We start from the raw sequence: 23,697 nt of genomic DNA, 5'->3' as shown, positions 1-23,697 counted from the left end.
CGCAGCAACTAACTTTATTTTCTAATACACAACATTAGATGATCTATTGGGGGAAGGTGTGCAGAGGGCGGGGTTAGGCGGGGTTTAAGCAATGTATCTAGTATTCAGTCTTTCTGGTTGGCTCTGACATCATCTGATGGATCCTCCTTCCTCCACGTCGCTTTAAGTATCATTTCAAGAGAAACGATACTTGTCCTTCTGGAATGTGTAACTTGCTTCTTCAGCAGAATCAGAATTTAGGGCAAAGGTGAATACTGGCAGCCATCTTAAATACAGTTACATATGCATTAGCAAGCATAAAGGGGAAAAACTTATTGTTTCACAGCATAAGAATACATAAAGTACAAAAGTGTATAAAGAAAATATATTTTCACCTTGACACCTACAGTCAAATATGGTTGAGGTTCAAAGATGTTTTGCATTTGTTTTGCTGCCTCTGGCACTGGGTGCCTTGAATGTGTGCAAGACATCATGAAACCTGAATATTACCAAATGATTTTGGGTCACAATGTAGTGACCAGTGACAGAAAGCTGGGTTTCCATCCTACATAATGGGTCTTCCAGAAGAACAGTGACCCCAAACATAATTCAAGAAGCAACCAGAAATGGATGGAAACAAAGTGCTGGAGAATTCTGCAGTGACCAGCAATAAGTCCAGATCGAAATCCCATGAACACCTGTGGAGAGATCTTAAAATTGCTGCTGAGAGTAGGCATCCTTGAAATGTGAGAGACCTGGAACAGTATTCAAAAGAAGAGTGGTCTATAACTTGGAGTCAGATTCAGATTCTGACTTTGGCATAGACAATTCCTTTACTTCGAAGAACATGGGTGACAGCTTTACTGAAGTCACTCATATTACCTTGCAGTTGAAGGACGCTGAGTCTAATCGTCCTTCAAATCAGTGAAAGATACTCTTAGATGCTTCAACAATCATTAAGAATTTTTTTATGTCATTTGTTTGACCACAGATCTCAGACACCAGGACAGATATTTCCAGATGCCCTATTGTCTGGTCTCCTCATATCCTCCTTTACAGCTGACCTTTTATCTAGTGGTCTTTCAGATAGATCCCCAGATTCTCTACTATTCTCTACACAGTGTCCATTTTACGGACGCGACTGACATGCATTGAGTACACACAGCTTTATCAGTTCTTACACTCAGAGATTATCTCGGAGTCAGGTAGAAGCAAAAAAAATTCACCTCCGAGTTTATCCTAGACATTGTCCAGAAAGTCGTAGGACCTGCCAGATAGGTCCCTCTTTTCTGTGTTTTATCCTAGACGGTCAGTTATGATGTCTACTCCTGAATAAATGAGGAAACCTTCTGCTTACCTGCGCCCTAGTGGCACTCCCAACTTTCTGCCCGGGCACTAGGCTCAGAACTTCTAGCTCTCCATAGAGCATTTTTTAAGTGGTAGTTCTTATTTTTTCATAGGACATCAGGCACGCCACGGTCCATGATGTCTGACTCAGATAATACTAGAAGGTGTTCTCTATCTTCTCACTTCTACTGCTTCGTTTTCTTTCTGAGTAGGCCCATCTCATTCGGGGCCTGTAGCATGTCTTCCAGATGTGTCTGGCTCTGTAATTTTGCTATTTCCTCCACTGCATTTGTGAGTTCATGTCACCGACAGACACACCTAGCTCCTTTAAGGCTATGTGCACATGATGCGGATTTTATGCGTTTTTGCCGCATTTTTTCACAGCGAAAACGCATAGACAACACAACCCATTGAATTCAATGGGATTCCGCAATGCTGTGCTAATGCTGCATATCTTTCCGCGGCGGAATTGCATTGTGTAAAAATACGCAGCATGCTCATTCTTTGTGCAGAATCGCAGCGATTCCGCACACATAGGAATGCATTGATCCGCTTACTTTCCACATGGGCTATGCCCACCATGCGCAAAGTAAGCGGATCATGTGCAGATGGTACCCAGTGTCTGGGGGAGAGGAGACTCTCCTCCAGGGACTGGGCACCATATCCTGTGTAAAAAAAAAGAATTAAAATAAAAAATAGTTATATACTCACCTTCTGGCGGCCCCCGGATCCAGCCCATGCCTTAGCGATGCTCCCGGCAGCTCCCGTTCCCAGGGATGCATTGTGCGAATCACCTGAATGACGTAGCGGTCTCGTGTGATGCTACATCATCTGGGGTTATTATCGCAAGGCATCACTGGGAACGGGAGTTGCCAGGAGCATCGCGAGGATCGGGAAGGCTGCGGGGGCCGACGGAAGGTGAGAAAGTCACGATTTTTTACTACTTTTAGTATTTTTAACATTATATCTTTTTACTATTGATGCTGCATAGGCAGCACCAATAGTAAAAAGTTGGTCACACTTGGCAAACAATATGTTTGACAAGTGTGACCAACCTGTCAATCAGTTTTCCAAGCAATGCTACAGATCACTTGAAAAACGCTAGAATTTTGCAAGCTAATTACGCTTACAAAACGTTAGTGTTTAGCGGGAAAATGCATGCCAATTCCACATGCGTTTTACCCGCGGCAGGGAGTGGCGGAATTGCCGCGAAAATTTCCACAGCAATTCCGGATGTGTGCTCATAACCTAAAAGAGAAACGATTTCCTTTGGTATGTGAAAGGTTCATGAAAGGTCCATGAGTCTTCTACATTCCAGGAGAATTTAGCCTACTTCTAATTGAGTGATTTTCTCTCTTGCCCCATCTAGGCCTGAGAACTTAGCATGCCTGCATTTGCCCATGGATTCTCATATTATATTGTGGCTGGCCCAAAATAAGATCCCATTTTACCTAATTCCACTGCTCCCTTCTATGAGGTTACTATTTGTTTTATCCATAGCAAAGATTTATCCTTAGGAGTCAGAGGTTAAGACATCCGGCTATCAATCAGACTCCCAAAGGTCAGCTTTCTGGCCTTCTCCATCCTAGACAAGTTGATGACTGCTCAGTTTTCATTCTGATCCATTGGATTGTTCTTGTGTTCCCTGGTTGTTCCCCTTTCTCTTAGTTCTTGTAGGTTTTTCCTGAATCTATTATTAGCCCTGTCTTCTGGTTTTGGATAGTCTTCCTCTGGCACAAAGTCCGCTGCTGCAGTCAATACAAGCTCTGCAACCTATCAAGCATTGGATCTCAGAACCATCCATCTATCGCTTCTTCACAGGCAAGGTAGAATGCCAGGAGATCCAGTTTGCTTCCAGAAACATGGAAATCATAACAAACCATCCATAGAAGAAGTTTCCCACATCCTTCACTGGGCTGTGTTTTTTTTTCCAGTACCAGGATTAGGCATCTGGTCTGCCAACTATATCAGTATAGAAAGGCTGTGCCTCAAGAAACGCGTACCTTTATCCCGAGATCCATTGCCAGATATTGAAAGTTAACACTGGGACTTCCTGGACGTCGTTCCGTTCATCCAAGATGAATCCCAGGGTTCTACAATTTGGATCCAGGAGACTCTCATTCCACGTCGCAAAAGCCCCCTGGTATCCCCCAAATCATCCAGAATTACCTCTGTCAAAGTGTCCTCATTCATATATATTACCTTAGTGGTTTTTTACGGTATGGTTGTAATAGCGTTGTTCAACACCATCCAGGCTCCTGATCAAGTCTTTCAAATAATGAGAGAAACATTAGTCCATTAGTCCATTTTCACAAACTACAGGAAATTTCCACTGTGGATTTGTTCACAGTTCCTTGACAAATGTGAATCTGGAAGCATAACCTAGAGCCAGGTTCAGCTCGTGACCAGTTTTTAGGTTCAAGGATCAATCTTCTCCTTTCTATTCAGAGGTCTCTGGCCTCCAATTCTCAAACCAAGAGCTTTCTTTGGAGGCTCCTTTTCACTAAAATGAGAATTTTAAGACGGTAAAATTTCTTTCTCATAGCCTTATGGCCTTGATGGAATGATTGTGCTGTCTCAGTTCTTGGTTTAGTCCAATCTATAGGTGGATGTAGCCTGCAGGGGAAGAAACAACTTTTGAAATTCTTAATGTCAGCCTCCTTGTGGCATCAGGTAGCACCCATTGTCCTTGTGTTCCCCAATGGAGGCTGCATTTTATTTACAAAAAATATTTTTACTATTTTCCAGGAAAAATAATTATAAAGCCATTTTAAAAACGCCATTTTGCATTGTGAAATTTGACGACATATCAGCTTTAATTAAAGTTTTTTAGTTGGGCCAGGATTTTCAATTCGTTTAAATGGTTCTGTCCAGGTGTTGGATAATCTTACTAGGCCGTTACTAGATCTTGATTAACAATTCCCTATTGTTTTGTATTCAGACTACAGATTTGTATTTTTTTGAAATATTTCTGTATTTTGAAGGACAAGTTCTTTTCTGAACTCATTCAGTCCATGTTGAACACAGTACCTTCGGGATACAACACCTCTATTCTGCTTCATGGGTGTCACAACCATGGCATGGACTTCTTACATGGGAATCATAAGAATCAATTTGGATTCATATACCAGGTATTTGGTGTGTCTGTGATTTTTTTGATACGTTTTCCAGACAAAAAAAAGCTAAATTCAAAGTGAAAAGCCTGATTCTCTTTAACATTAAAGGGTTATTTTGGTTCCTCTCATTTCCACATCGGGAGGCAAGCGATGCCGGCGATGTCACATGTGCGATACCGTACATGTATCAGTACTTGTGGCTCTGCTCACATTCTGATTTGAAATGAGTGAAGCCATCATACCTCTAGGGTCACACCGGCGGATGTTCTCTCATGGGAGAGAATCGGGTCAATTATGCTAATTACACTCGGCTCAAACTCTGTGAAAATTTAATATGTACATATCGTATCCATATTAATAAAAAGTATATACACATAAGAAAGAAAATATGCGGCACTCACCCCAATTCAGCAGTAGAAAGCGTGAATTTTAATGGGTCCTGGACCCGTCGAAGCACCTGCTGTGCGAAACGGCCGTCGTCCAAGCTCCAACACAGCACCCTCCTGCTTACCTGATGTTGTAACGGATTTTTATCTGTTTATGTTTTCCATTAAAATTCACGCTTTCCACTGCTGAATTGGGGTGAGTGCCGCATATTTTCTTTCTTATGTGTATATACGAACTATTGGATTTCATTTAGTATGCTGAGCACCAATACCCCCTAGCATGCGTGACGCCTAGCGCTCTGGTTCCTACATTTTTTGTCCTGGTTTCTGAAAGCGGTATCGCTCTAGTGCCGTCCTGCTCTACAGTTCTATGCGGTATATTAATAAAAAGAACTATTAAGAGGACTGAACTATATGGAGGAGTCACTCAATCACAATATTAATAGAAATCTGTAGGACAATTAAAACATTAATCTACAGCAGCTTGCTGACAGTTTCCAGGTGCAGAAACTCCATTAAAAAATACAAAAGCATCAAAAAGATGCTAGATTTCACTAACCACAATGCAGAGAAAGTTCATTAGAGGCTTGATTTTAGCGTAACAATTATTAACACGGATCTGTCATTAGACTCCCATACTTTAAGTAGGGTCAACATAATGTAGTATGGGGACAGATTCGCTCTCATATTTGCCCAAACACAAAAATACTGTGCCAATGGTTAATGGCAGCCATCAGAGTCCAGTATATTCCCGTGACTTGGTGGTAATTGATGACTGGCTGCTATGCATACTTACACAGGAGCCTATCTATCATAATGTGGAAGGCGGGGGGACTCATGAACAATAGGGGCAAAGTGTTTTCCAAAGAAAACTGGAGTAAATTACTTTGAATAATTGATAACACAGAGTTGTGCTAAAATGTTGCATCTTTTGGAGATTTTTATGCCAGTTTGAAGCAGCTCAGATGGGCAGAGCTTGGGAGAAGGCAAGATAGGGCATGGATATGCCATATGGCAGAAATGTTACTCTGGTCTTTGACTGGAGTACCATTTCTGATGAGGCACATAGAGGCGCATGTCACTCAAAAGATGTGCCAAATTCATTAAGTGGCATACGCCCTTCATTGACACGTGTCTCCGATGTATCATGGAATCACTTCTATTAGCCAAATGGTCCAATATTTTTGCACTGTTTGGGCTGAAAGGAGAGCAGACGTGTTCCTATACTGTGCGACCCTTTCATAAGAAGCATAGCCTGAGGACAGATCTAATTGAAGACAACGATTTCATAATGATTTGAGCATTTTATCTGGGTTTTATCAGGTCCTGGAACAAGTATTTCAGGGAGTTAATTCGTTCAGCAATGAGGAGTGTCTCATTACAGCAGCATTTATGCAGGTAAGTAATAAATGGCTTCATAATCACAGACTTTGATGTATATCGTAACTAAGGTCATATAAGCAATCAACATCTGTTTCTGGGAAATCAGATTAAAATGGATCGAAATGGAAACATTGGCTAGTGATCTGTCATCCTTTTTTTCTAATGGGCTGCTTTTCATAACCATTTGAAAACATTCCCGTCATGAAGAATAACTCTGGCCTTTATATGACTTGCATCCTGCATTGTTCAGCAGTTTTCCACTATATGGACATGAATGTCAGACGTCAGACATGTGAAACCGACTTTAGAGGTAGTAAAAAGCACAAGTTGTACAGTTCAGACTCACCCAAACACAGTGATCCCTTCTATTATCCAAGACATATTTTACAGTGGATTGTGAAAATATTCACCCCCTTGGCATGTTTTGTGTTTTGTTATCTCACAACCTGGAATTTCACAGTTTTTTTTAGGGTTTGCATCAGTTCATGTAAAGAACATGCCTACAAGTGTGAACATTAGGTTTTCCTTTTTTTGTGGAGCAAAAAACAAATAGGACAAAATAACTGAAAACTTCAGTATGCATAACTATTCACCCCGCTAAAGTCAGTACTTTGTAGAGCCTCCTTTTGCAGCAATTACAGTTGCAAGTCACTTTGGATAAGTCTCTGAGCTTCCCACATCTTGCCACTGGGATTTTTGTCAATTCCTCAAGGCAAAACTGCTCCAGCTTCTTCAGGTTAGATAGTTTCTTCTGGTGAACAGATATCTTCAAGTCTGACCACAGATTCTCAATTCGATTAAGGTCTGAGCTTTGACTAGTCCACTCCAAAACATTTATAAGTTTCCCCTTTAACTACTCGTGTGTTGCTTTAGCAGTATTCTTTGTGTCATTGTCTTGTTGGAAGGTGAACCTCCATCCCAGTCTAAATTCACTAACAGACTGAAAAGGTTTTGCTCCCCTATTTTTTTGAACCATCCATCTTCCCATCACCTCAGACCATTTTCCCTGTACCTGCTGCACATCCCCGCAACATGATGCTGCCACCACCATATTTTACTGTGGGGAAGGTGTTCTTGGGGTGATGAGATGAGTTTGCTTGGCACCAGACATAGCATTTACCTTGGTGGCCAAAAAGTTCAGTTTTGGTCTCATCTGACCACAGCACCTTCTTCCATGCATTTGAGGAGTCTCCCATATGTCTTTTGCCAAACTCAAAATGAGCCTTACAAGTTTTGTTTAAGTAAAGGCTTTTTTGTGCACACTCTTCCATAAAGGCCACCTTAATGGAGTATGGCTTATTGAGGTCATGTGTAGGAATGGACAGACCGGTGGAAGTTCGGGATCTGGTACCTGACCCGAACTTTTTAGAGAGATACCCTAACTGCTAAGAAAAGGAAAAAATCTTTCTCACTCTCTTTCTTTCTTTCTTTCTCTTTCTCTCTCTCCATATGGACAGATACTCCAGTCTCTGCTTGGGAACTCTGCAGTTCCATCAGGATTACCTTTGGTCTTTGTGCTGCTTCTCTGAATAATGCCCTCCTTGCTCAGGCTGAGAGTTTTGATGAACATCTCTTGGCAGGTTTTTGTACCATGTTTTTTCAATTTGAAGGTGCTCCGGAGGATCATCGGAGATTGGGATATTTTTTATAACCCAACCATGACTTGTACTTCTCAACAACTTTGTCCCTGACTTGTTTGGAGATCTCTTTGGACTTCCTTTTGTTGTTTGCTTAATGGTGTTGCAGTTTCTGTGGCCTTTCAGAAAAGTTGTGTGTATACTGCTAGACCATTTGACACTTAGAGTGCACACGGATGGATTTCCTTTCACTAAGCATGTGACTTATGTAGATAATTGCTTGCAGAATTTTTTTGAGGCTTCATCGCAAAGGTGGTGAATACATATGCACATGACATGCCAATTTTTAGTTCCATGATCCCATAAATTTAATTTATGCCTATATTTTTCTCACTTCACTTCACCAACTTAGATTATGTAGTGTGGATGCGTCACACACAAATTGGATTACAAAAATATTTGAACACAGGATGTAATGTTACAAAATAGGTAAAAAGCCAAGGGGGTAAATACCTTCGCACGCCAGTGTATATACTGTGTCAATAGCTCAAGTGTCCAGATTCATCTACCATTCCATCTTGACTGATTGCTACTGGAGGACAGTATTTTGTAATGAAATATTAATTGTATAGTACAGCCGGAAAAAAAAATTGGCCTATTTTAAACATATCTTTTTTTTGCTGTTCAGTTTAACCCTGATGGAAAAGCCATGGATTTATTTAATCCCTGCAATCAAGACCTAGCGGCAGTCTACATATCTGCTCTTGGAGTGTAAGTCTTAATGTAAACATCAAAAGTATGGCATGTGTGTTTCCATACATATCTATTGTGTATACGGGTAATGCCTATCCCTCACACATACACTGACAAGAACAAGGGTAACAATGTTTTGAACATTTGAATTTCAGGCTCCATATCTCACCATCCACTTCTGCTTTGACCGTGACACTACCTTCATTTTACAGACAAACATCTTGGCTATCTCATACATAAATTTAATTTTCAATGATTTAGCATATGATTAGTTATGCAAATTCTTGTCATATCACTACATTGTTACTGTTTTGCTCCTGGTGGTGGAAAAATCTTTTTTTTCCCTATATACTACAAAATACAACCTGTTCTCACATTCTCTAATAGCTCAATGTGTTATTAGGTTAATTCCCAAGCAAAAGGTCAATGGTTTGAATCGAGGAAGAAGATTTCCCAAGATAAGAGAAACAGCATCATCCAGCTCATCGATAGCAGTCTCTCGGCCAAACTGCACCGTGTGAGTACTATGACAGTTGGAAAAATGCGAAGTGAAGTCCATCCATCCATTCAAAAGCCAAAAGGTATATGTCCAGGCAAAATATTGGAGTCAACAAGTCAGCTCGTTACAAGGTCTAAGTTATGATAGAATAATAGATAAAATAAGTAACAAACTAAAAAACTGCAACTGACCCTGCTGGTTCCTGTACAGACTAGAGATCCTGACCGCAGTGAGAAAGCCATAAGCATAGACTAGAAGATGAGAGCTTGGACCTATGCTGCCTGAAAGGCCGTCAATCGCTGAACGTTCCTGCTAAAGAACTGGAGGGCAGTGCACAGTGTAAATTACCTACAAAAGGGAAAACTTTCTGAAAAAAGGAAATATCCCAGAGTGAGTAAACTAAACCACAAAATACAAAATAAAGTATGTACTGTTAGATTATATGCTGCCTACTTCCTAAAAAGAAACATAACGTCTGTGCAGAGTAAAGAACAGAAACAGCAAGGAGATAAATCCTAGCTGGAATTTTACTGTCTGGGGAAAGAATATAAAGCTGTGCCCAAAAGTTGATAGGGCAGACAAATTTAAACATCTGTATTATGTTAAAAGACTGCAGCCAGAATAACAGAACCTAAACAACTGGAGAAAAGGTGTGTCTGCTGTGGCTTGGTGGACAGAAGCCAACCACAAAACACAGGCTCAATGGTTTCAACCCAGAAGCATGACAGTAACCCCTTTGTACGAGGAGCCACTGGACCCACATAAATCCCCAACTGCTGACGCCGCTGACAGAACTCCCTCCCTCAGCATCAGTTGACGAAAGCACAGGAGAGTCATCAGGCAGAGAAAATGCCCAAGACTGAGGATCTCCATGGAGCAATGACAGAATAATGCCCATACTTTGACTCTCTCCTTCAGATGAGGCAGGGCGGAGATGAAAAAAACAACTTACATGAAGAAAGAAAAATGGAAATCTTACTTTGCTCCCCGTCGACACATTCCAGCAAATTAACCTTAGTCACAGAAGGCGGTTTTAGTTGTAGTAGAACCTGCATAGCGGTGGTTAACACATGCTGCTGTTGCTGCTTGATATCTGCCACCTCTGACAACAAGGATCGTAATTGCGCAGTCAGAGTGTCCGCCGCATCCATGAGGACTTCTCATCATCCAAAAATGGAGAGGGCTGGTGATAATGTTATGATAGAGTAGCAAGTGACTCGGCCAAATAGGTAACAAACTAAAAAACTGCAACTGACCATGCTGGTTCCTGTACAGACTCGAGATCCTGATCCGCAGTCCTTACTGGTTCCTACATGAGCAAAGATACCCTTAAACATAGACTAGAAGATGGCAGCTCGAACCTATGCTGCCTGAAAGGCTATCAAGTGCTGCGAAATACAAAATACAGTATGTACTGTTAGATTATATGCTGCTTGCTTCCTAAAAGGGAAGATAAGGTCAGTGCAGAGTACAGCAAGAACAGAAACAGCAAGGAGATAAATCCTACCTGGATTTTCACTGACTAGCTTTAAGCTACAGCAGAATGGCTGAACATTCATATGAAACTATCACCAGCAGGGGAAAAAAAATATAAAGCCGCACTCAAAAGGTGATAGTGCAGACAAATAAAAAAAACCTGTGTTATGGTTAGCTGCCAGAAAACAGAACCTAAATAACAGCAGAAAAAATGTTTCTGCTGTGGCTCGGCGAACAGAGAAGCCGACCACAAAATACAGGTTCAAGGGTTTGAACCCAGGAGCATGACAGTCTATCAGTTATGGCTTGACAAACATAGCAGTTAAGATGGCTCATATGCTTCGTAATAGTGAGATCACAGATGTCCATGCAAGCACCATGTGACACATGATATACACGTTTGGAATGGTGGCTCCAAAAAAGGTGAGGAAGCCTCGACTTAATATTGTCATAAGAAGCGTAGTCTTGAGTTTGTGATAAAGTACAAAAAGTGGAAAGTAGAAGATTGGAAACTGGTGATTTGGAGCGATGAGACAAAAGTCAATAGACTAGGCTATCATGGGTGCAAATGGGTCTGGATGAAACGGGAAAAAGTGGCTAACGGATCAAGAAATTGAAGAAACTGTCAAATTCAGTGGAGGGAGCTTGATGCTATAGGGTTGTTTCACAGCCAAAGGCAATGGATACTTGACAGGGATCGATGGAGGTCTCAATACTGAGCTATATGTGAATACTATGGGTATGAAAAGGACGATATAGTGTTCCAGCAGGACAATGATCTGAAGCATACATCGAGATTGGCGAAGAAATTGTTTAGTGACAATGAAGTAGAGGTGCTGGATTGGCCCTCACAGTCCCCAGACCTCAACCCAATCGAACACTTGTGGTTAGAGTTGAAAGTTTAAAAGCTGTATACATACCCAAGTGAGTAAACCAGTATCCACCAACTTTGGGAATGTGTAGAAGAGATCTGGGATCAGATTTCGGTTGAGGCATGTTTGAATCTGATCGAGAGAATGCCAAGATTGAGGCTTGAGGATTGAGTGTTGAAAGCCAAAGGTGGATTTACAAAAAACTGTCAAAATAATAAAAAATTAAATTTTGATTTTTAGGAGCAAAACAGTAACAATGCAGTGACATGGCAAGAATCTGCATAGCTAATCATATAGTAAATAGTTGCAAGTCAAATTTATGTATAAGATTTTCAAGATAATTGTCTATAAAATGATGGTAGTCTCACGTTTGAAGCAGAAGTGGAAGGTGAGATATGGAGCCTGGAAGTCAAAAGTTCAAAACATCGTTACCCTTTTGCTCATCAGTGTACAACCTAACAATTCTTAACACAAAGTTGTCCCCTTTAATTCACCAAGGTCTAATGTACACAATATACTGTTTGTTAACCTCAATAATTTAGTAAATGACCTAAACAGTTTGCACCATGCTGTAACCTACTGCTATAGTCAACATTGCACAATAGTCACCACTAGATTTTTTAGCCTTTTTATTTGTCTTATTTAAGCAAGTGAAATATTTCCCTTCATAGGGCTATTGATGGGGCCACCGAAATGATGATCACCAGTCCAGACGACGCATATGGTTCATACCGTTGTGGGCGACAGCAGCTAGAGGACCAAAATTATACGTATGCCACAAAATTACTTTTCAATTCTCAATTGAGTTCCCATGCATTTTGTTTTATGGCATGCTTTTCGTTAATTAACAGCTCCAAATACTTGATGTATTCATAAAGATGCAGTCATTCCTAAATCTTCTGAAGAAAACAAATAAACATAATAGTAATACACACTGAATGTGAGATATTTGCCCGCAATGCTGCTGCTTTACTATCTGACATATATCAGCAGCACAGCTTTATTCCTATACTGATTTTCCCTTCTACAGTCCACAAGAGACCCTTGTCATAAGACAAATAATCAATACAGTTTTAATTAGCTATAATTTTCTGAGCAATAATGATGGAGGAGGAAGCGTCAGCAGACACCTCCATCCCCATCATTCTATGCGTGCAGGCGTTGACGGGCAGAGAGGGCGGCTCAATGCAGGTGTGACACCGGGCGTGACACCGTGCGTGACATCGGGCCCCCCGGCTCATGGTCCCCATAGCAGTGGCGTGGCCTGCCGCCATTGTTGAGTAATATAGCTGATCTATGCTTCCAGCTCCACCTAATCAGCAGTACTTCACTGAGAGATCTCCTAAGCCAATTCCTCCTAAGCCAATTATTTTACAGATCTAAAAAAAACTATTAAAAAGAGGGAAGGAGGATGATAGAAATGTCTGGAAAGTTTATACTATATATACAGTGGCTTGCAAATTTATTCAACGCCTTGGCTTTTTACCTATTTTGTTACATTGGAACCTGCGTTGAAATATGGTGAAAGTTGGTGAAGTGAAGTGAGAAAGATACAGATAGAAATTACATTTATGGGGTCAAATAATTAAAGGGACTCTGTCACCTGAATTTGGCAGGCTATGTATATGCCCTGTGTCCGGTCCGATGGGCGGTGTTTCCTCTTCTTTCATTCACCCCTTCTTTTCCCGCTGTCCTATTCAAATTCAAGAAAATATTGCGTTTTCCTCTGTAGTTCACGCGTGCGCAATGCAATCTTGCATTGCGCATGCGCAGTATGCTTTGCCCAACTGCGGGCAAAGCCGAAAAGCATTACTGCGCATGTGTCGCCACACTATGTCCCAGAACACAGCGAAATACTTCCGGGACATAGTGCGCCGACGCATGTGCACTCCACAGCGACCCCGACAGCACCGTTTTGCCTGACTGGCTTCCTCAAATGGGGGGCATATGGCTGACTTCTATACCATCAGTAAACCAGGTAAAGACTGTAACTCTGTGTCCTCCGTTATTTGCTGGCATACACCATCTTGCCATACGCCTTGGGAGCCCTGGGGACCTACTTCACCTGTTGGAAGTTACACCATCTAGCTGCCATACCATCACCCCAGAGGACCCCTTTAAGCAGCGTCGGTCCGTACTGACCGAATACCACAGATGGCATCACGAACAAAGACTTTATTACAATTCCCCTTAAAAGACCTTTTCCCTTTATTTGGGCATCCAGGGCCACGGACCAGGTCACAGCCACCGTGACATTGCCTTTATGTACCGGACCCAGTACTGAGTACCCCAAGGCCCTGGCAAGCGACTCAACTTGGCATCACGAACAGGATGGACCGACCCATTGAAGTGGGTCCTGTGCACCATGGACTACAATGGACTGTGTAAAATTGTTTGATGGCCACCATTATTGCACCACGAGGCGGATAAAGGAGGAAGATGTGCTGCCATGGGTTGCCATGAGTGGAGTTCAAGAACCGGCACAAAAGCTGGATCCACCCCCTCCAGAGACTTTAATGCCACCAGAACATATCTATCATCAGGACGGATCCACCCCCAGAGATGGCCGGCGGGAAAGTGGGGCCACCGCCCAAGAAGATAGATGGAACAGGAGGAAGATGTGGGAAAGCATGGCCGCAGCATGGCTGCACGCTACCCAGAAGAAGCAATGGCGGACAGCAGTGGAGAGCCGCCAGGACCTGCTGACACCGAAGAGATGTCCTGGTCCGCAGCAGCAACAAACCCCGGACCTGAAGCCTTGGATCCGGAGCTCCTCAGTGCAGAGATGGAAGAGCTGGCCCAACGACTCCTGCGGACCCAGATGACAGCGGTGGCCGCATGGAAGAAGTCCCTGCTAAAGAGGATGACGACCGCACAACTGACCCAATGACACCAGAAGCATCACCCCTGATGGCGTACAGACCAAAAGAAGCTCCCAAAAACTAACCTTATGGGATTCCCAGTAGAAGCCCATACAGCAGCTAACCGTGTGGAAATACTAGCAAAAACCAGTTCTCGCAAAGCTACACCTGCAGACAGAGGACCATTAAGATCAGGATATTATGCCCTACATGTAAAAAGGTGCTCAGGACAGCAAATCCATATCCGTGTAGGCTACACAAACTCCTGTCCATGGACTGTTTTCAGCAGAGTCACCAGTTGGGACATATACCAAAGAACTCCCCCAGTCAGGAAGCTGTGCACACCAGGACCTGCCCTAGAAGTTAAAGAGACATTCACCTGCGTGAAAATAATGTAAATAACATTTAATTGATGTTTTCTTTCCAGTTTAAAGGGACAATAGGGTAATGGACAATAATTTCCTGAGAACTATCTTGTAAATAGCTGGCACCCTCAGGTGCACCCTGGTTCTACCCACTTTGCCGGCATGGGTAGGGCCTTGTTTACCTTGTTTTGCTTTAACAGGCCAGAAGCAGAACTGTATGGCGTAGCGGTGACCAGGACTGGTCAATGATTCTTTGTATTTAAATGTTTGCACTTTCATTTACCTGTGTGCATTTATAGTAAATAATTGTTTGTTTTGTAACATTCAAGGAACCGCACCTCCCATAAAGGGAAGCCTAGTTATGCCAGTTAACCTGTTAACATGCGTGTCCAAAAATGTCTTTAACCTGTATGCTTATGTTTTCCTTTCCCCAGTCCGGGAGTACTGGATTTAACGGGGGGGGGGGGGGGGTGTAACACCCCAGGTAGCCAGCTGTTACAGTGATATTGCCTTCCCTTCAGGGAGGGTGATATCATGCTTGGAGGCAAGGAGGATTCTGTTTACTAGGTAAGCACGTGCATGCAACACATTCCGAATCCAGGCCAGAAGGGGGAGCTCTGAACCCGGATTCAGGGGAGCGTCCCCCAGCTTTATCTGTTCTTGTCTGGAGGAGGAACTAGTGAGTTGTTCAGAGACACTGAAGAGAGAAGGAAGTCTGAGAGAGCAGACGGCGGAGCTGGCAGCCAGGATTGAGCTGCAGCTTCAGGAAAGAGGAAGAACCCCTTCAAGGGGTTGACTGCAATGGAGCATTGAGGAAAGGAACACAATGGAAGAGAAGGAGTTCAGAGGGGAACGGCGACTGGACACCCTCAGAGCCAGAGCGCAGAAACCGGGCACCGGGAGCCCGAGGTCGTGTTGTTCTCCAGGACACGTGACAGAACCGGAGGGCATAGGACTGTACGTTATTTGCCCACACCAAGTCTGAGGTGCAGCAGTAACCTGAGAGCCCGAGTCATGATAGAGACCCTATAAAACGGCTCACACTGCCACCGTGCAGGCACCTGTCCCGGGAAAGGAGAGAAAGGGGTACCTTGCCAGCAAGCTTCAAGCAGCAGGGACCTAGCCAATTAGCGCAAGTAGGAAAGGCTTACGGACCTCACCTGGGAGAGGGATCCCCTATTACCTCCAAGCGGGCCGGACCACAGATACACCTGTACCTGGTACCCTGGACAGAGGCTAACTGCTACCATCAGTAAACCAGGTAAAGACTACAACTCTGTGTCCTCCGTTATTTGCTGGCATACACCATCTTGCCATACACCTTGGGAGCCCTAGGGACCTACTTCACCTGTGGGAAGTTACACCATCTAGCTGCCATACCATCACCCCAGAGGACCCCTTTAAGCAGCGTCGGTCTCTACTGACCGAATACCACAGGTGGTGTCACAAACAAACTTTATTACAATTCTCCTTAAAAAACCTTTTCCTTTTATTTGGGCACCCAGGGCCACGGACAGGGTCACAGCCACCGTGACATCCCTTTTAACCCCTTTACCCCCAAGAATGGTTTGCACGTTAATGACCGGGCCAATTTTTACAATTCTGACCACTGTCCCTTTATGAGGTTATAACTCTGGAACGCTTCAACGGATCCCAGTGAATCTGACACTGTTTTCTCGTGACATATTGTACTTCATGACAATGGTAAAAATTCTTTGATAGTACCTGCGTTTATTTGTGAAAAAAACGGAAATTTGGCAAAAATTATGAAAATTTCGCAATTTTACAACTTTGAATTTTTATGCAATTAAATCACAGAGATATGTCACACAAAATACTTAATAAGTAAAAGCACAAGAAAAAAGAAAGAAGCGCACTTACCCCAGGTATGATGGTCACAATTTATTCGGACATATAAGACAACAACGGCAGGGAGGAAAGTGAATGAGAACGGACTACGGCCGTTTCGTGCTATACAGCACTTCAACGGGTCCTTGATAGCAAATGGGAAAGAGGGAAGTTCTTATATTTCCACAGGTACTACTGCTCCTCCCCCTTCCCTCTGCTATACCTCAGGTGATCAAATCACCTGTGTTCGAAACATAATTGTGCAAAGACAACAAGACATTGGTTAAAAACATAATCAAACACTAAGCAAAAGACTGGAGACAATATATTAGATACATCAACGGTAAAAAAACCTAATTATGATATTTACAAAAAGACGGACATGTCAATTCTCTCGTTCAAACCTAATGGACCCAGAGCGCCTGCGCGAAGTATCCACCTCCCTTCTCTTTGTAATAGGAGGCGATTCCAATCACCTCCCTGTTGCGGCGAGGCTACTCTTTCAAGTCCTGCAAATCGCAAAGTGCTTACATCGCTATTATGGTAAGTCTTCACATGATTGATCAGTTTCGGGACCCCTTTCCCTGTCTTATCAAGACTTACCATAATAGCGATGTAAGCACTTTGCGATTTGCAGGACTTGAAAGAGTAGCCTCGCCGCAACAGGGAGGTGATTGGAATCGCCTCCTATTACAAAGAGAAGGGAGGTGGATACTTCGCGCAGGCGCTCTGGGTCCATTAGGTTTGAACGAGAGAATGGACATGTCCGTCTTTTTGTAAATATCATAATTAGTTTTTTTTACCGTTGATGTATCTAATATATTGTCTCCAGTCTTTTGCTTAGTGTTTGATTATGTTTTTAACCAATGTCTTGTTGTCTTTGCACAATTATGTTTCGAACACAGGTGATTTGATCACCTGAGGTATAGCAGAGGGAAGGGGGAGGAGCAGTAGTACCTGTGGAAATATAAGAACTTCCCTCTTTCCCTTTCGCTATCAAGGACCCGTTGAAGTGCTGTATAGCACGAAACGGCTGTAGTCCGTTCTCATTCACTTTCCTCCCTGCCGTTGTTGTCTTATATGTCCGAATAAATTGTGACCATCATACCTGGGGTAAGTGCGCTTCTTTCTTTTTTCTTGTGCTTTCGCATGATATGTTTTTTTCCCTGGAGTTGCACCCCCATTGGTTACAGAGGGAACGCTTCTAGCTGGTATTTTATGCTGTTCGCATTTACTGGGTTGAAGATTTCAGGGTCAGGCTCACAGCAGCAGTGCGGTGACATTTGTTTTTCTTCTTTTTCTGGACTGTACTTAATAAGTAACATTTCCCACATGTCTACTTTACATCAGCACAATTTTGGAACCAAATTTTTTTTTTGTTAGGGAGTTATAAGGGTGAAAAGTTGACCAGCAATTTCTCATTTCTACAACACCATTTTTTTAGGGACCACATCTCATTTGAAGTCATTTTGAGGGGTCTATATGATAGAAAATACCCAAGTGTGACACCATTCTAAAAACTACACCCCTCAAGGTGCTCAAAACCACATTCAAAAAGTTTATTAACCCTTCTGGTGCTTCACAGGAATTTTTTGAATGTTTAAACAAAAATGAACATTTAACTTTTTTTCACAAAAAATTTAATTCAGCTCCAATTTGTTTTATTTTACCAAGGGTAACAGGAGAAAATGGACCCCAAACATTGTTGTACAATTTGTCCTGAGTACGCCAATACCCCACATGTGGGGGTAAACCACTGTTTGGGCGCATGGCACAGCTCGGAAGCGAAGGAGCGCCATTTGACTTTTCAATGCAAAATTGACTGGAATTGAGATGGGACGCCATGTTTCGTTTGGAAAGCCCCTGATGTGCCTAAACATTGAAACCCCCCACAAGTGACACCATTTTGGAAAGTAGACCCCCTAAGGAACATATCTAGAGGTGTGGTGAGCACTTTGACCCACCAAGTGCTTCACAGAAGTTTATAATGTAGAACCGTAAAAATAAAAAATCATATTTTTTCACAAAAATTATCTTTTCGCCCCCAATTTTTTATTTTTCCAAGGGTAAGAGAAGAAAGTGGACCCTAAAAGTTGTTGTACAATTTGTCCTGAGTACGCTGATACCCCATATGTGGGGGTAAACCACTGTTTGGGTGGATGGGAGAGCTCGGAAGGGAAGCAGCGCCATTTGACTTTTCAATGCAAAATTGACAGGAATTGAGATGGGACGCCATGTTGCGTTTGGAGAGCCACTGATTTGCCTAAACATTGAAACCCCCACAAGTGACACCATTTTGGAAAGTAGACCCCCTAAGGAACTTATCTAGAGGTGTGGTGAGCACTTTGACCCATCAAGTGCTTCACAGAAGTTTATAATGCAGAACCGTAAAAATAAAAAATATTTTTTCACAAAAATTATCTTTTCGCCCCCAATTTTTTATTTTCCCAAGGGTAAGAGAAGAAATTGGACCCCAAAAGTTGTTGTACAATTTGTCCTGAGTACGCTGATACCCCATATGTGGGGGTAAACCACTGTTTGGGCGGATGGGAGAGCTCGGAAAGGAAGGAGCGCCGTTTGACTTTTCAATGCAAAATTGACAGGAATTGAGATGAGACGCCATGTTGCGTTTGCAGAGCTCCTAATGTACCTAAATAGTAGAAACCCCTTACAAGTGACACCATTTTGGAAAGTAGACCCCCTAAGGAACTTATCTAGATGTGTGGTGAGCGCTTTGACCCACCAAGGGCTTCACAGAAGTTTATAATGGAGAGCCGTAAAAATGAAACAAAAATTTTTTCCCACAAAAATTATTTTTTAGCCCCCAGTTTTGTATTTTCCCGAGGGTAACAGGAGAAATTGGACCCCAAAATTTGTTGTCCAATTTGTCCTGAGTGCGCTGATACCCCATATGTGTGGGGAACCACTGTTTAGGCGCATGGGAGGGCTCGGAAGGGAAGGAGCTCCATTTGGAATGCAGACTTAGATGGAATGGTCTGCAGGTGTCACATTGCATTTGCAGAGCCCCTAATGTACCTAAACAGTAGAAACCCCCCACAAGTGACACCATTTTGGAAACTAGACCCCCCAGGGAACTTATCTAGATGTGTTGTGAGAACTTTGAACCCCCAAGTGTTTCACTACAGTTTATAACGCAGAGCCGTGAAAATTAAAAAAAAAATCTTTCCCCCCAAAATTATTTTTTAGCCCCCAGTTTTGTATTTTCCCGAGGGTAAGAGGAGAAATTCGACCCCAAAAGTTGTTGTCCAATTTGTCCTGAGTACGTTGATACCCCATATGTTGGGGGGAACCACCGTTTGGGCGCATGGGAGGGCTCGGAAGGGAAGGAGTGCCATTTGGAATGCAGACTTAGATGGAATGGTCTGCAGGCGTCACATTGCGTTTGCAGAACCCCTAATGTACCTAAACAGTAGAAACCCCCCACAAGTGACCCCATATTAGAAACTAGACCCCCCAGGGAACTTATCTAGAGGTGTTGTGAGAACTTTGAACCCCCAAGTGTTTCACTACAGTTTATAACGCAGAGCCGTAAAAATAAAAAATCTTTTTCCCACAAAAATTATTTTTTAGCCCCCAGTTTTGTATTTTCCCAAGGGTAACAGGAGAAATTGGACCCCAACAGTTGTTGTGCTATTTGTCCTGAGTACGCTGATACCCCATATGTTGGGGTAAACCCCTGTTTGGGCACACGGGAGAGCTCGGAAGGGAAGAAGCACTGTTTAACTTTTTCAACGCAGAATTGGCTGGAATTGAGATCGGACGCCATGTCGCGTTTGGAGACCCCCTGATGTGCCTAAACAGTGGAAACCCCCCAATTATAACTGAAACCCTAATCCAAACACACCCCTAACCCTAATTCCAACGGTAACCCTAACCACACCTCTAACGCTGACACACCCCTAACCCTAATCCCAACCCTATTCCCAACTGTAAATGTAATCTAAACCCTAACTGTAACTTTAGCCCCAACCCAAACTGTAGCCCTAGCCCTAACCCTAGCCCTAACCCTAACTCTAGCCCTAACCCTAACCCTAGCCCTAACCCTAACCCTAGCCGTAACCCTAACCCTAGCCCTAACCCTAACCCCAGCCCTAACCCTAACCCTAGCCCTAACCCTAGCCCTAACCCTAGCCCTAGCCCTAATGGGAAAATGGAAATAAATACATTTTTTTTAATTTTTCCCTAACTAAGGGGGTGATGAAGGGGGGTTTGATTTACTTTTATAGTGGGTTTTTTTATATCGGATTTTTATGATTGGCAGCCGTCACACACTGAAAGACACTTTTTATTGCAAAAAATATTTTTTGCATTACCACATTTTGAGAGCTATAATTTTTCCATATTGTGGTCCACAGAGTCATGTGAGGTCTTGTTTTTTGCGGGACGAGTTGACGTTTTTATTGGTAACATTTTCGGGCACGTGACATTTTTTGATCGCTTTTTATTCCGATTTTTGTGAGGCAGAATGACCAAAAACCAGCTATTCATGAATTTCTTTTGGGGGAGGCGTTTATACCGTTCCGCGTTTGGTAAAATTGATAAAGCAGTTTTATTCTTCGGGTCAGTACGATTACAGCGACACCTCATTTATATCTTTTTTTATGTTTTGGCGCTTTTATACGATAAAAACTATTTTATAGAAAAAATAATTATTTTTGCATCGCTTTATTCTCAGGACTATAACTTTTTAATTTTTTTGCTGATGATGCTGTATTGCGGATCTTTTTTTGCGGGACAAGATGACGCTTTCAGTGATACCATGGTTATTTATATCTGTCTTTTTGATCGCGTGTTATTCCACTTTTTGTTCGGCGGTATGATAATAAAGCGTTGTTTTTTGCCTCGTTTTTTTTTTTTTTTTTCTTACGGTGTTTACTGAAGGGGTTAACTAGTGGGCCAGTTTTATAGGTCGGGCCGTTACGGACGCGGCGATACTAAATATATGTACTTTTATTGTTTTTTTTTATTTATTTAGATAAAGAAATGTATTTATGGGAATAATATATATATATTTTTTTCATTATTTAGGAATATTTTTTTTTTTTTTTTTTTTTTTACACATTTGGAAATTTTTTTTTAAACTTTTTTACTTTGTCCCAGGGGGGGACATCACAGATCAGTGATTTGACAGTGTGCACAGCACTCTGTCAGATCACTGATCTCACTTAGAGCAGTACAGCCTTCACAGTGCCTGCTCTGAGCAGGCTCTGTGAAGCCACCTCCCTCCCTGCAGGACCCGGATCCGCGGCCATCTTGGATCCGGGCCTGGAGCAGGCAGGGAGGGTGGTAAGACCCTCGCAGCAACGCGATCACATTGCGTTGCTGCGGGGGTCTCAGGGAAGCCCGCAGGGAGCCCCCTCCCTGCGCGATGCTTCCCTGCACCGCCGGCACATCGCGATCATCTTTGATCGCGGTGTGCCAGGGGTTAATGTGCCGGGGGCGGTCCATGACCGCTCCTGGCACATAGTGCCGGATGTCAGCTGCGATAGGCAGCTGACACCCGGCCGCGATCGGCTGCGCTCCCCCCGCACTGGACGTACTATCCCATCCGTGGTCATAGGGGCCCACCCCACCTCGACGGGATAGTACGTCCGATGTCAGAAAGGGGTTAAGTACCAGACCGGTACTGAGTACCCCACGGCCCTGGTGGGCGACTCACATGCAGCTGCGGTGCCGATCAGCTGATCCAGGAAGCTGGGTTCCCTCTGCAACTTTTTCGGTAAGCGCTATAGCTTGCTGAATAACAGGGAACCCGAACAAATTCGCTCAACTCTACTGTTCACCAGTGGAAACCATCTAAACTTGAAGGAGCTAGAGCAGTTTTGCCTTGAGGAATGGGCAAAATAACCAGTGGCAAGATGTGAAAAGCTCATAGAGACTTATTAAAAGCGACTTGCAGCTGTAATTTCTGCAAAAGGAGGCTCTACAAAGTACTGGACTTTAGCGGGGTGAATAGTTATGCACACTGAAGTTTTCAGTTGTTTTGTCCTGTTTGTTGTTTGCTTCACAAAAAAAAGAAAACCAAATGTTCACAGGTGTAGGCATGCTCTTTACATGAACTGATGCAAACCCTAAAACAAAACGAAATTCCAGGTTGTGATGTAGCAAAGCACGAAAAATGCCCAAAGGGGTGAATACTCTTGCAAGCCACTGCGTGTATGCTTATATATCAATCTAATATATGTAATTTATTCATTTGCAGCACCTTGTTTAAAATTACAGTGGAGAGAAGTGAAAGAGGAAACAGCACAGGGTCGATGTATGTGCGATCCATGGTGAAGATTTTTGAACTTAGTGAGAAATCTTTACAAACCAAGGAAAATATGTACGTATAAGAGTACCTGAGTGACGTCTGGGAGAATCCAGCTTTTTTATTACAAATCAGCATTTCAACCAAAATTAAAAATATCCTCTAACTATGTTCTTATATGTCCTTTATCTATCATACTGTTAAAAGTTCCATTCTCTGGTTTCTTAGGCCTATGTTTAGAAGTCATTTGTCTCCAAACCACTAATCACTACTGTAGTAGTATCTATATAAGTGGTCACCAATTTGCTTAAATTACAAATTTACTTAAATTACAAAACTCATCATCCATTCATTCTATCATCCTGTTCCACCCCCTCTCCAGCATCAATTGCCCACCTCTGACATTCTCTGGCATGCCCCTATAGACATATAACCATCTAATACGCTAGAGAAAAGCAAAGTACATCCACCAAGAGGTCCTCGTAAAAATCCCTATTTTATTGCAAATCCATAAACACTCCAGACGTAGAGTAAGGGCAGACGCATTTCAAACTAACCATCCTTAGTTGAAGAAAAAGGAATTTCGGATCGGTACAGGAGTGGCATAAAACTTGCTTTTATTTCATTGATTAAAAAAAGGGAAAGGATATCCATGGTTAAAATAACAGCCGATCTTACTCGTTTCAGGCATTGCTGCCCTTAGAATATACATACTAACATAATACAAAATACCACATATATAGGATACAATTGCAGAACATGTGACTATATGTCATTACCTTAAACCACCTAATATACCACAAAGTGCAGGTGCAAGAATAGTAAAGTGAGATATGGGTCACACTTTAATAAGCGTTTTTTTATCCAAAAGGCAAAAATGCACAAATTCGTACACAAAATTTATAGCGATAGAGAAAATGTTAGAACAATATTATGATGATAATAATAATAATAATCTTTATTT

The 23,697-nt window shown here is 42.6% G+C and overlaps 1 protein-coding gene across 1 annotated transcript in view; it reads left to right on the top strand.

Annotated features, from left to right (window-relative positions):
- LOC138675482 (uncharacterized) overlaps positions 1 to 22,859 on the top strand; it is a 42,192-nt gene extending 19,333 nt beyond the window's left edge. The window contains exons 5-9 of the mRNA XM_069763773.1: positions 4,311 to 4,457; positions 6,152 to 6,226; positions 8,477 to 8,559; positions 12,060 to 12,158; positions 22,686 to 22,859. Of these exons, the coding sequence (XP_069619874.1) occupies positions 4,311 to 4,457; positions 6,152 to 6,226; positions 8,477 to 8,559; positions 12,060 to 12,158; positions 22,686 to 22,818 (537 nt within the window). The 3' untranslated portion in view covers positions 22,819 to 22,859. The remainder of the gene's footprint in view (positions 1 to 4,310; positions 4,458 to 6,151; positions 6,227 to 8,476; positions 8,560 to 12,059; positions 12,159 to 22,685) is intronic.
- Positions 22,860 to 23,697: the final 838 nt, after the last annotated feature.

Source organism: Ranitomeya imitator, chromosome 4 (assembly GCF_032444005.1).
Source record: "Ranitomeya imitator isolate aRanImi1 chromosome 4, aRanImi1.pri, whole genome shotgun sequence".
Taxonomy (NCBI): domain Eukaryota; kingdom Metazoa; phylum Chordata; class Amphibia; order Anura; family Dendrobatidae; genus Ranitomeya; species Ranitomeya imitator.
This window is presented reverse-complemented; position numbering and strand designations above follow the sequence as displayed.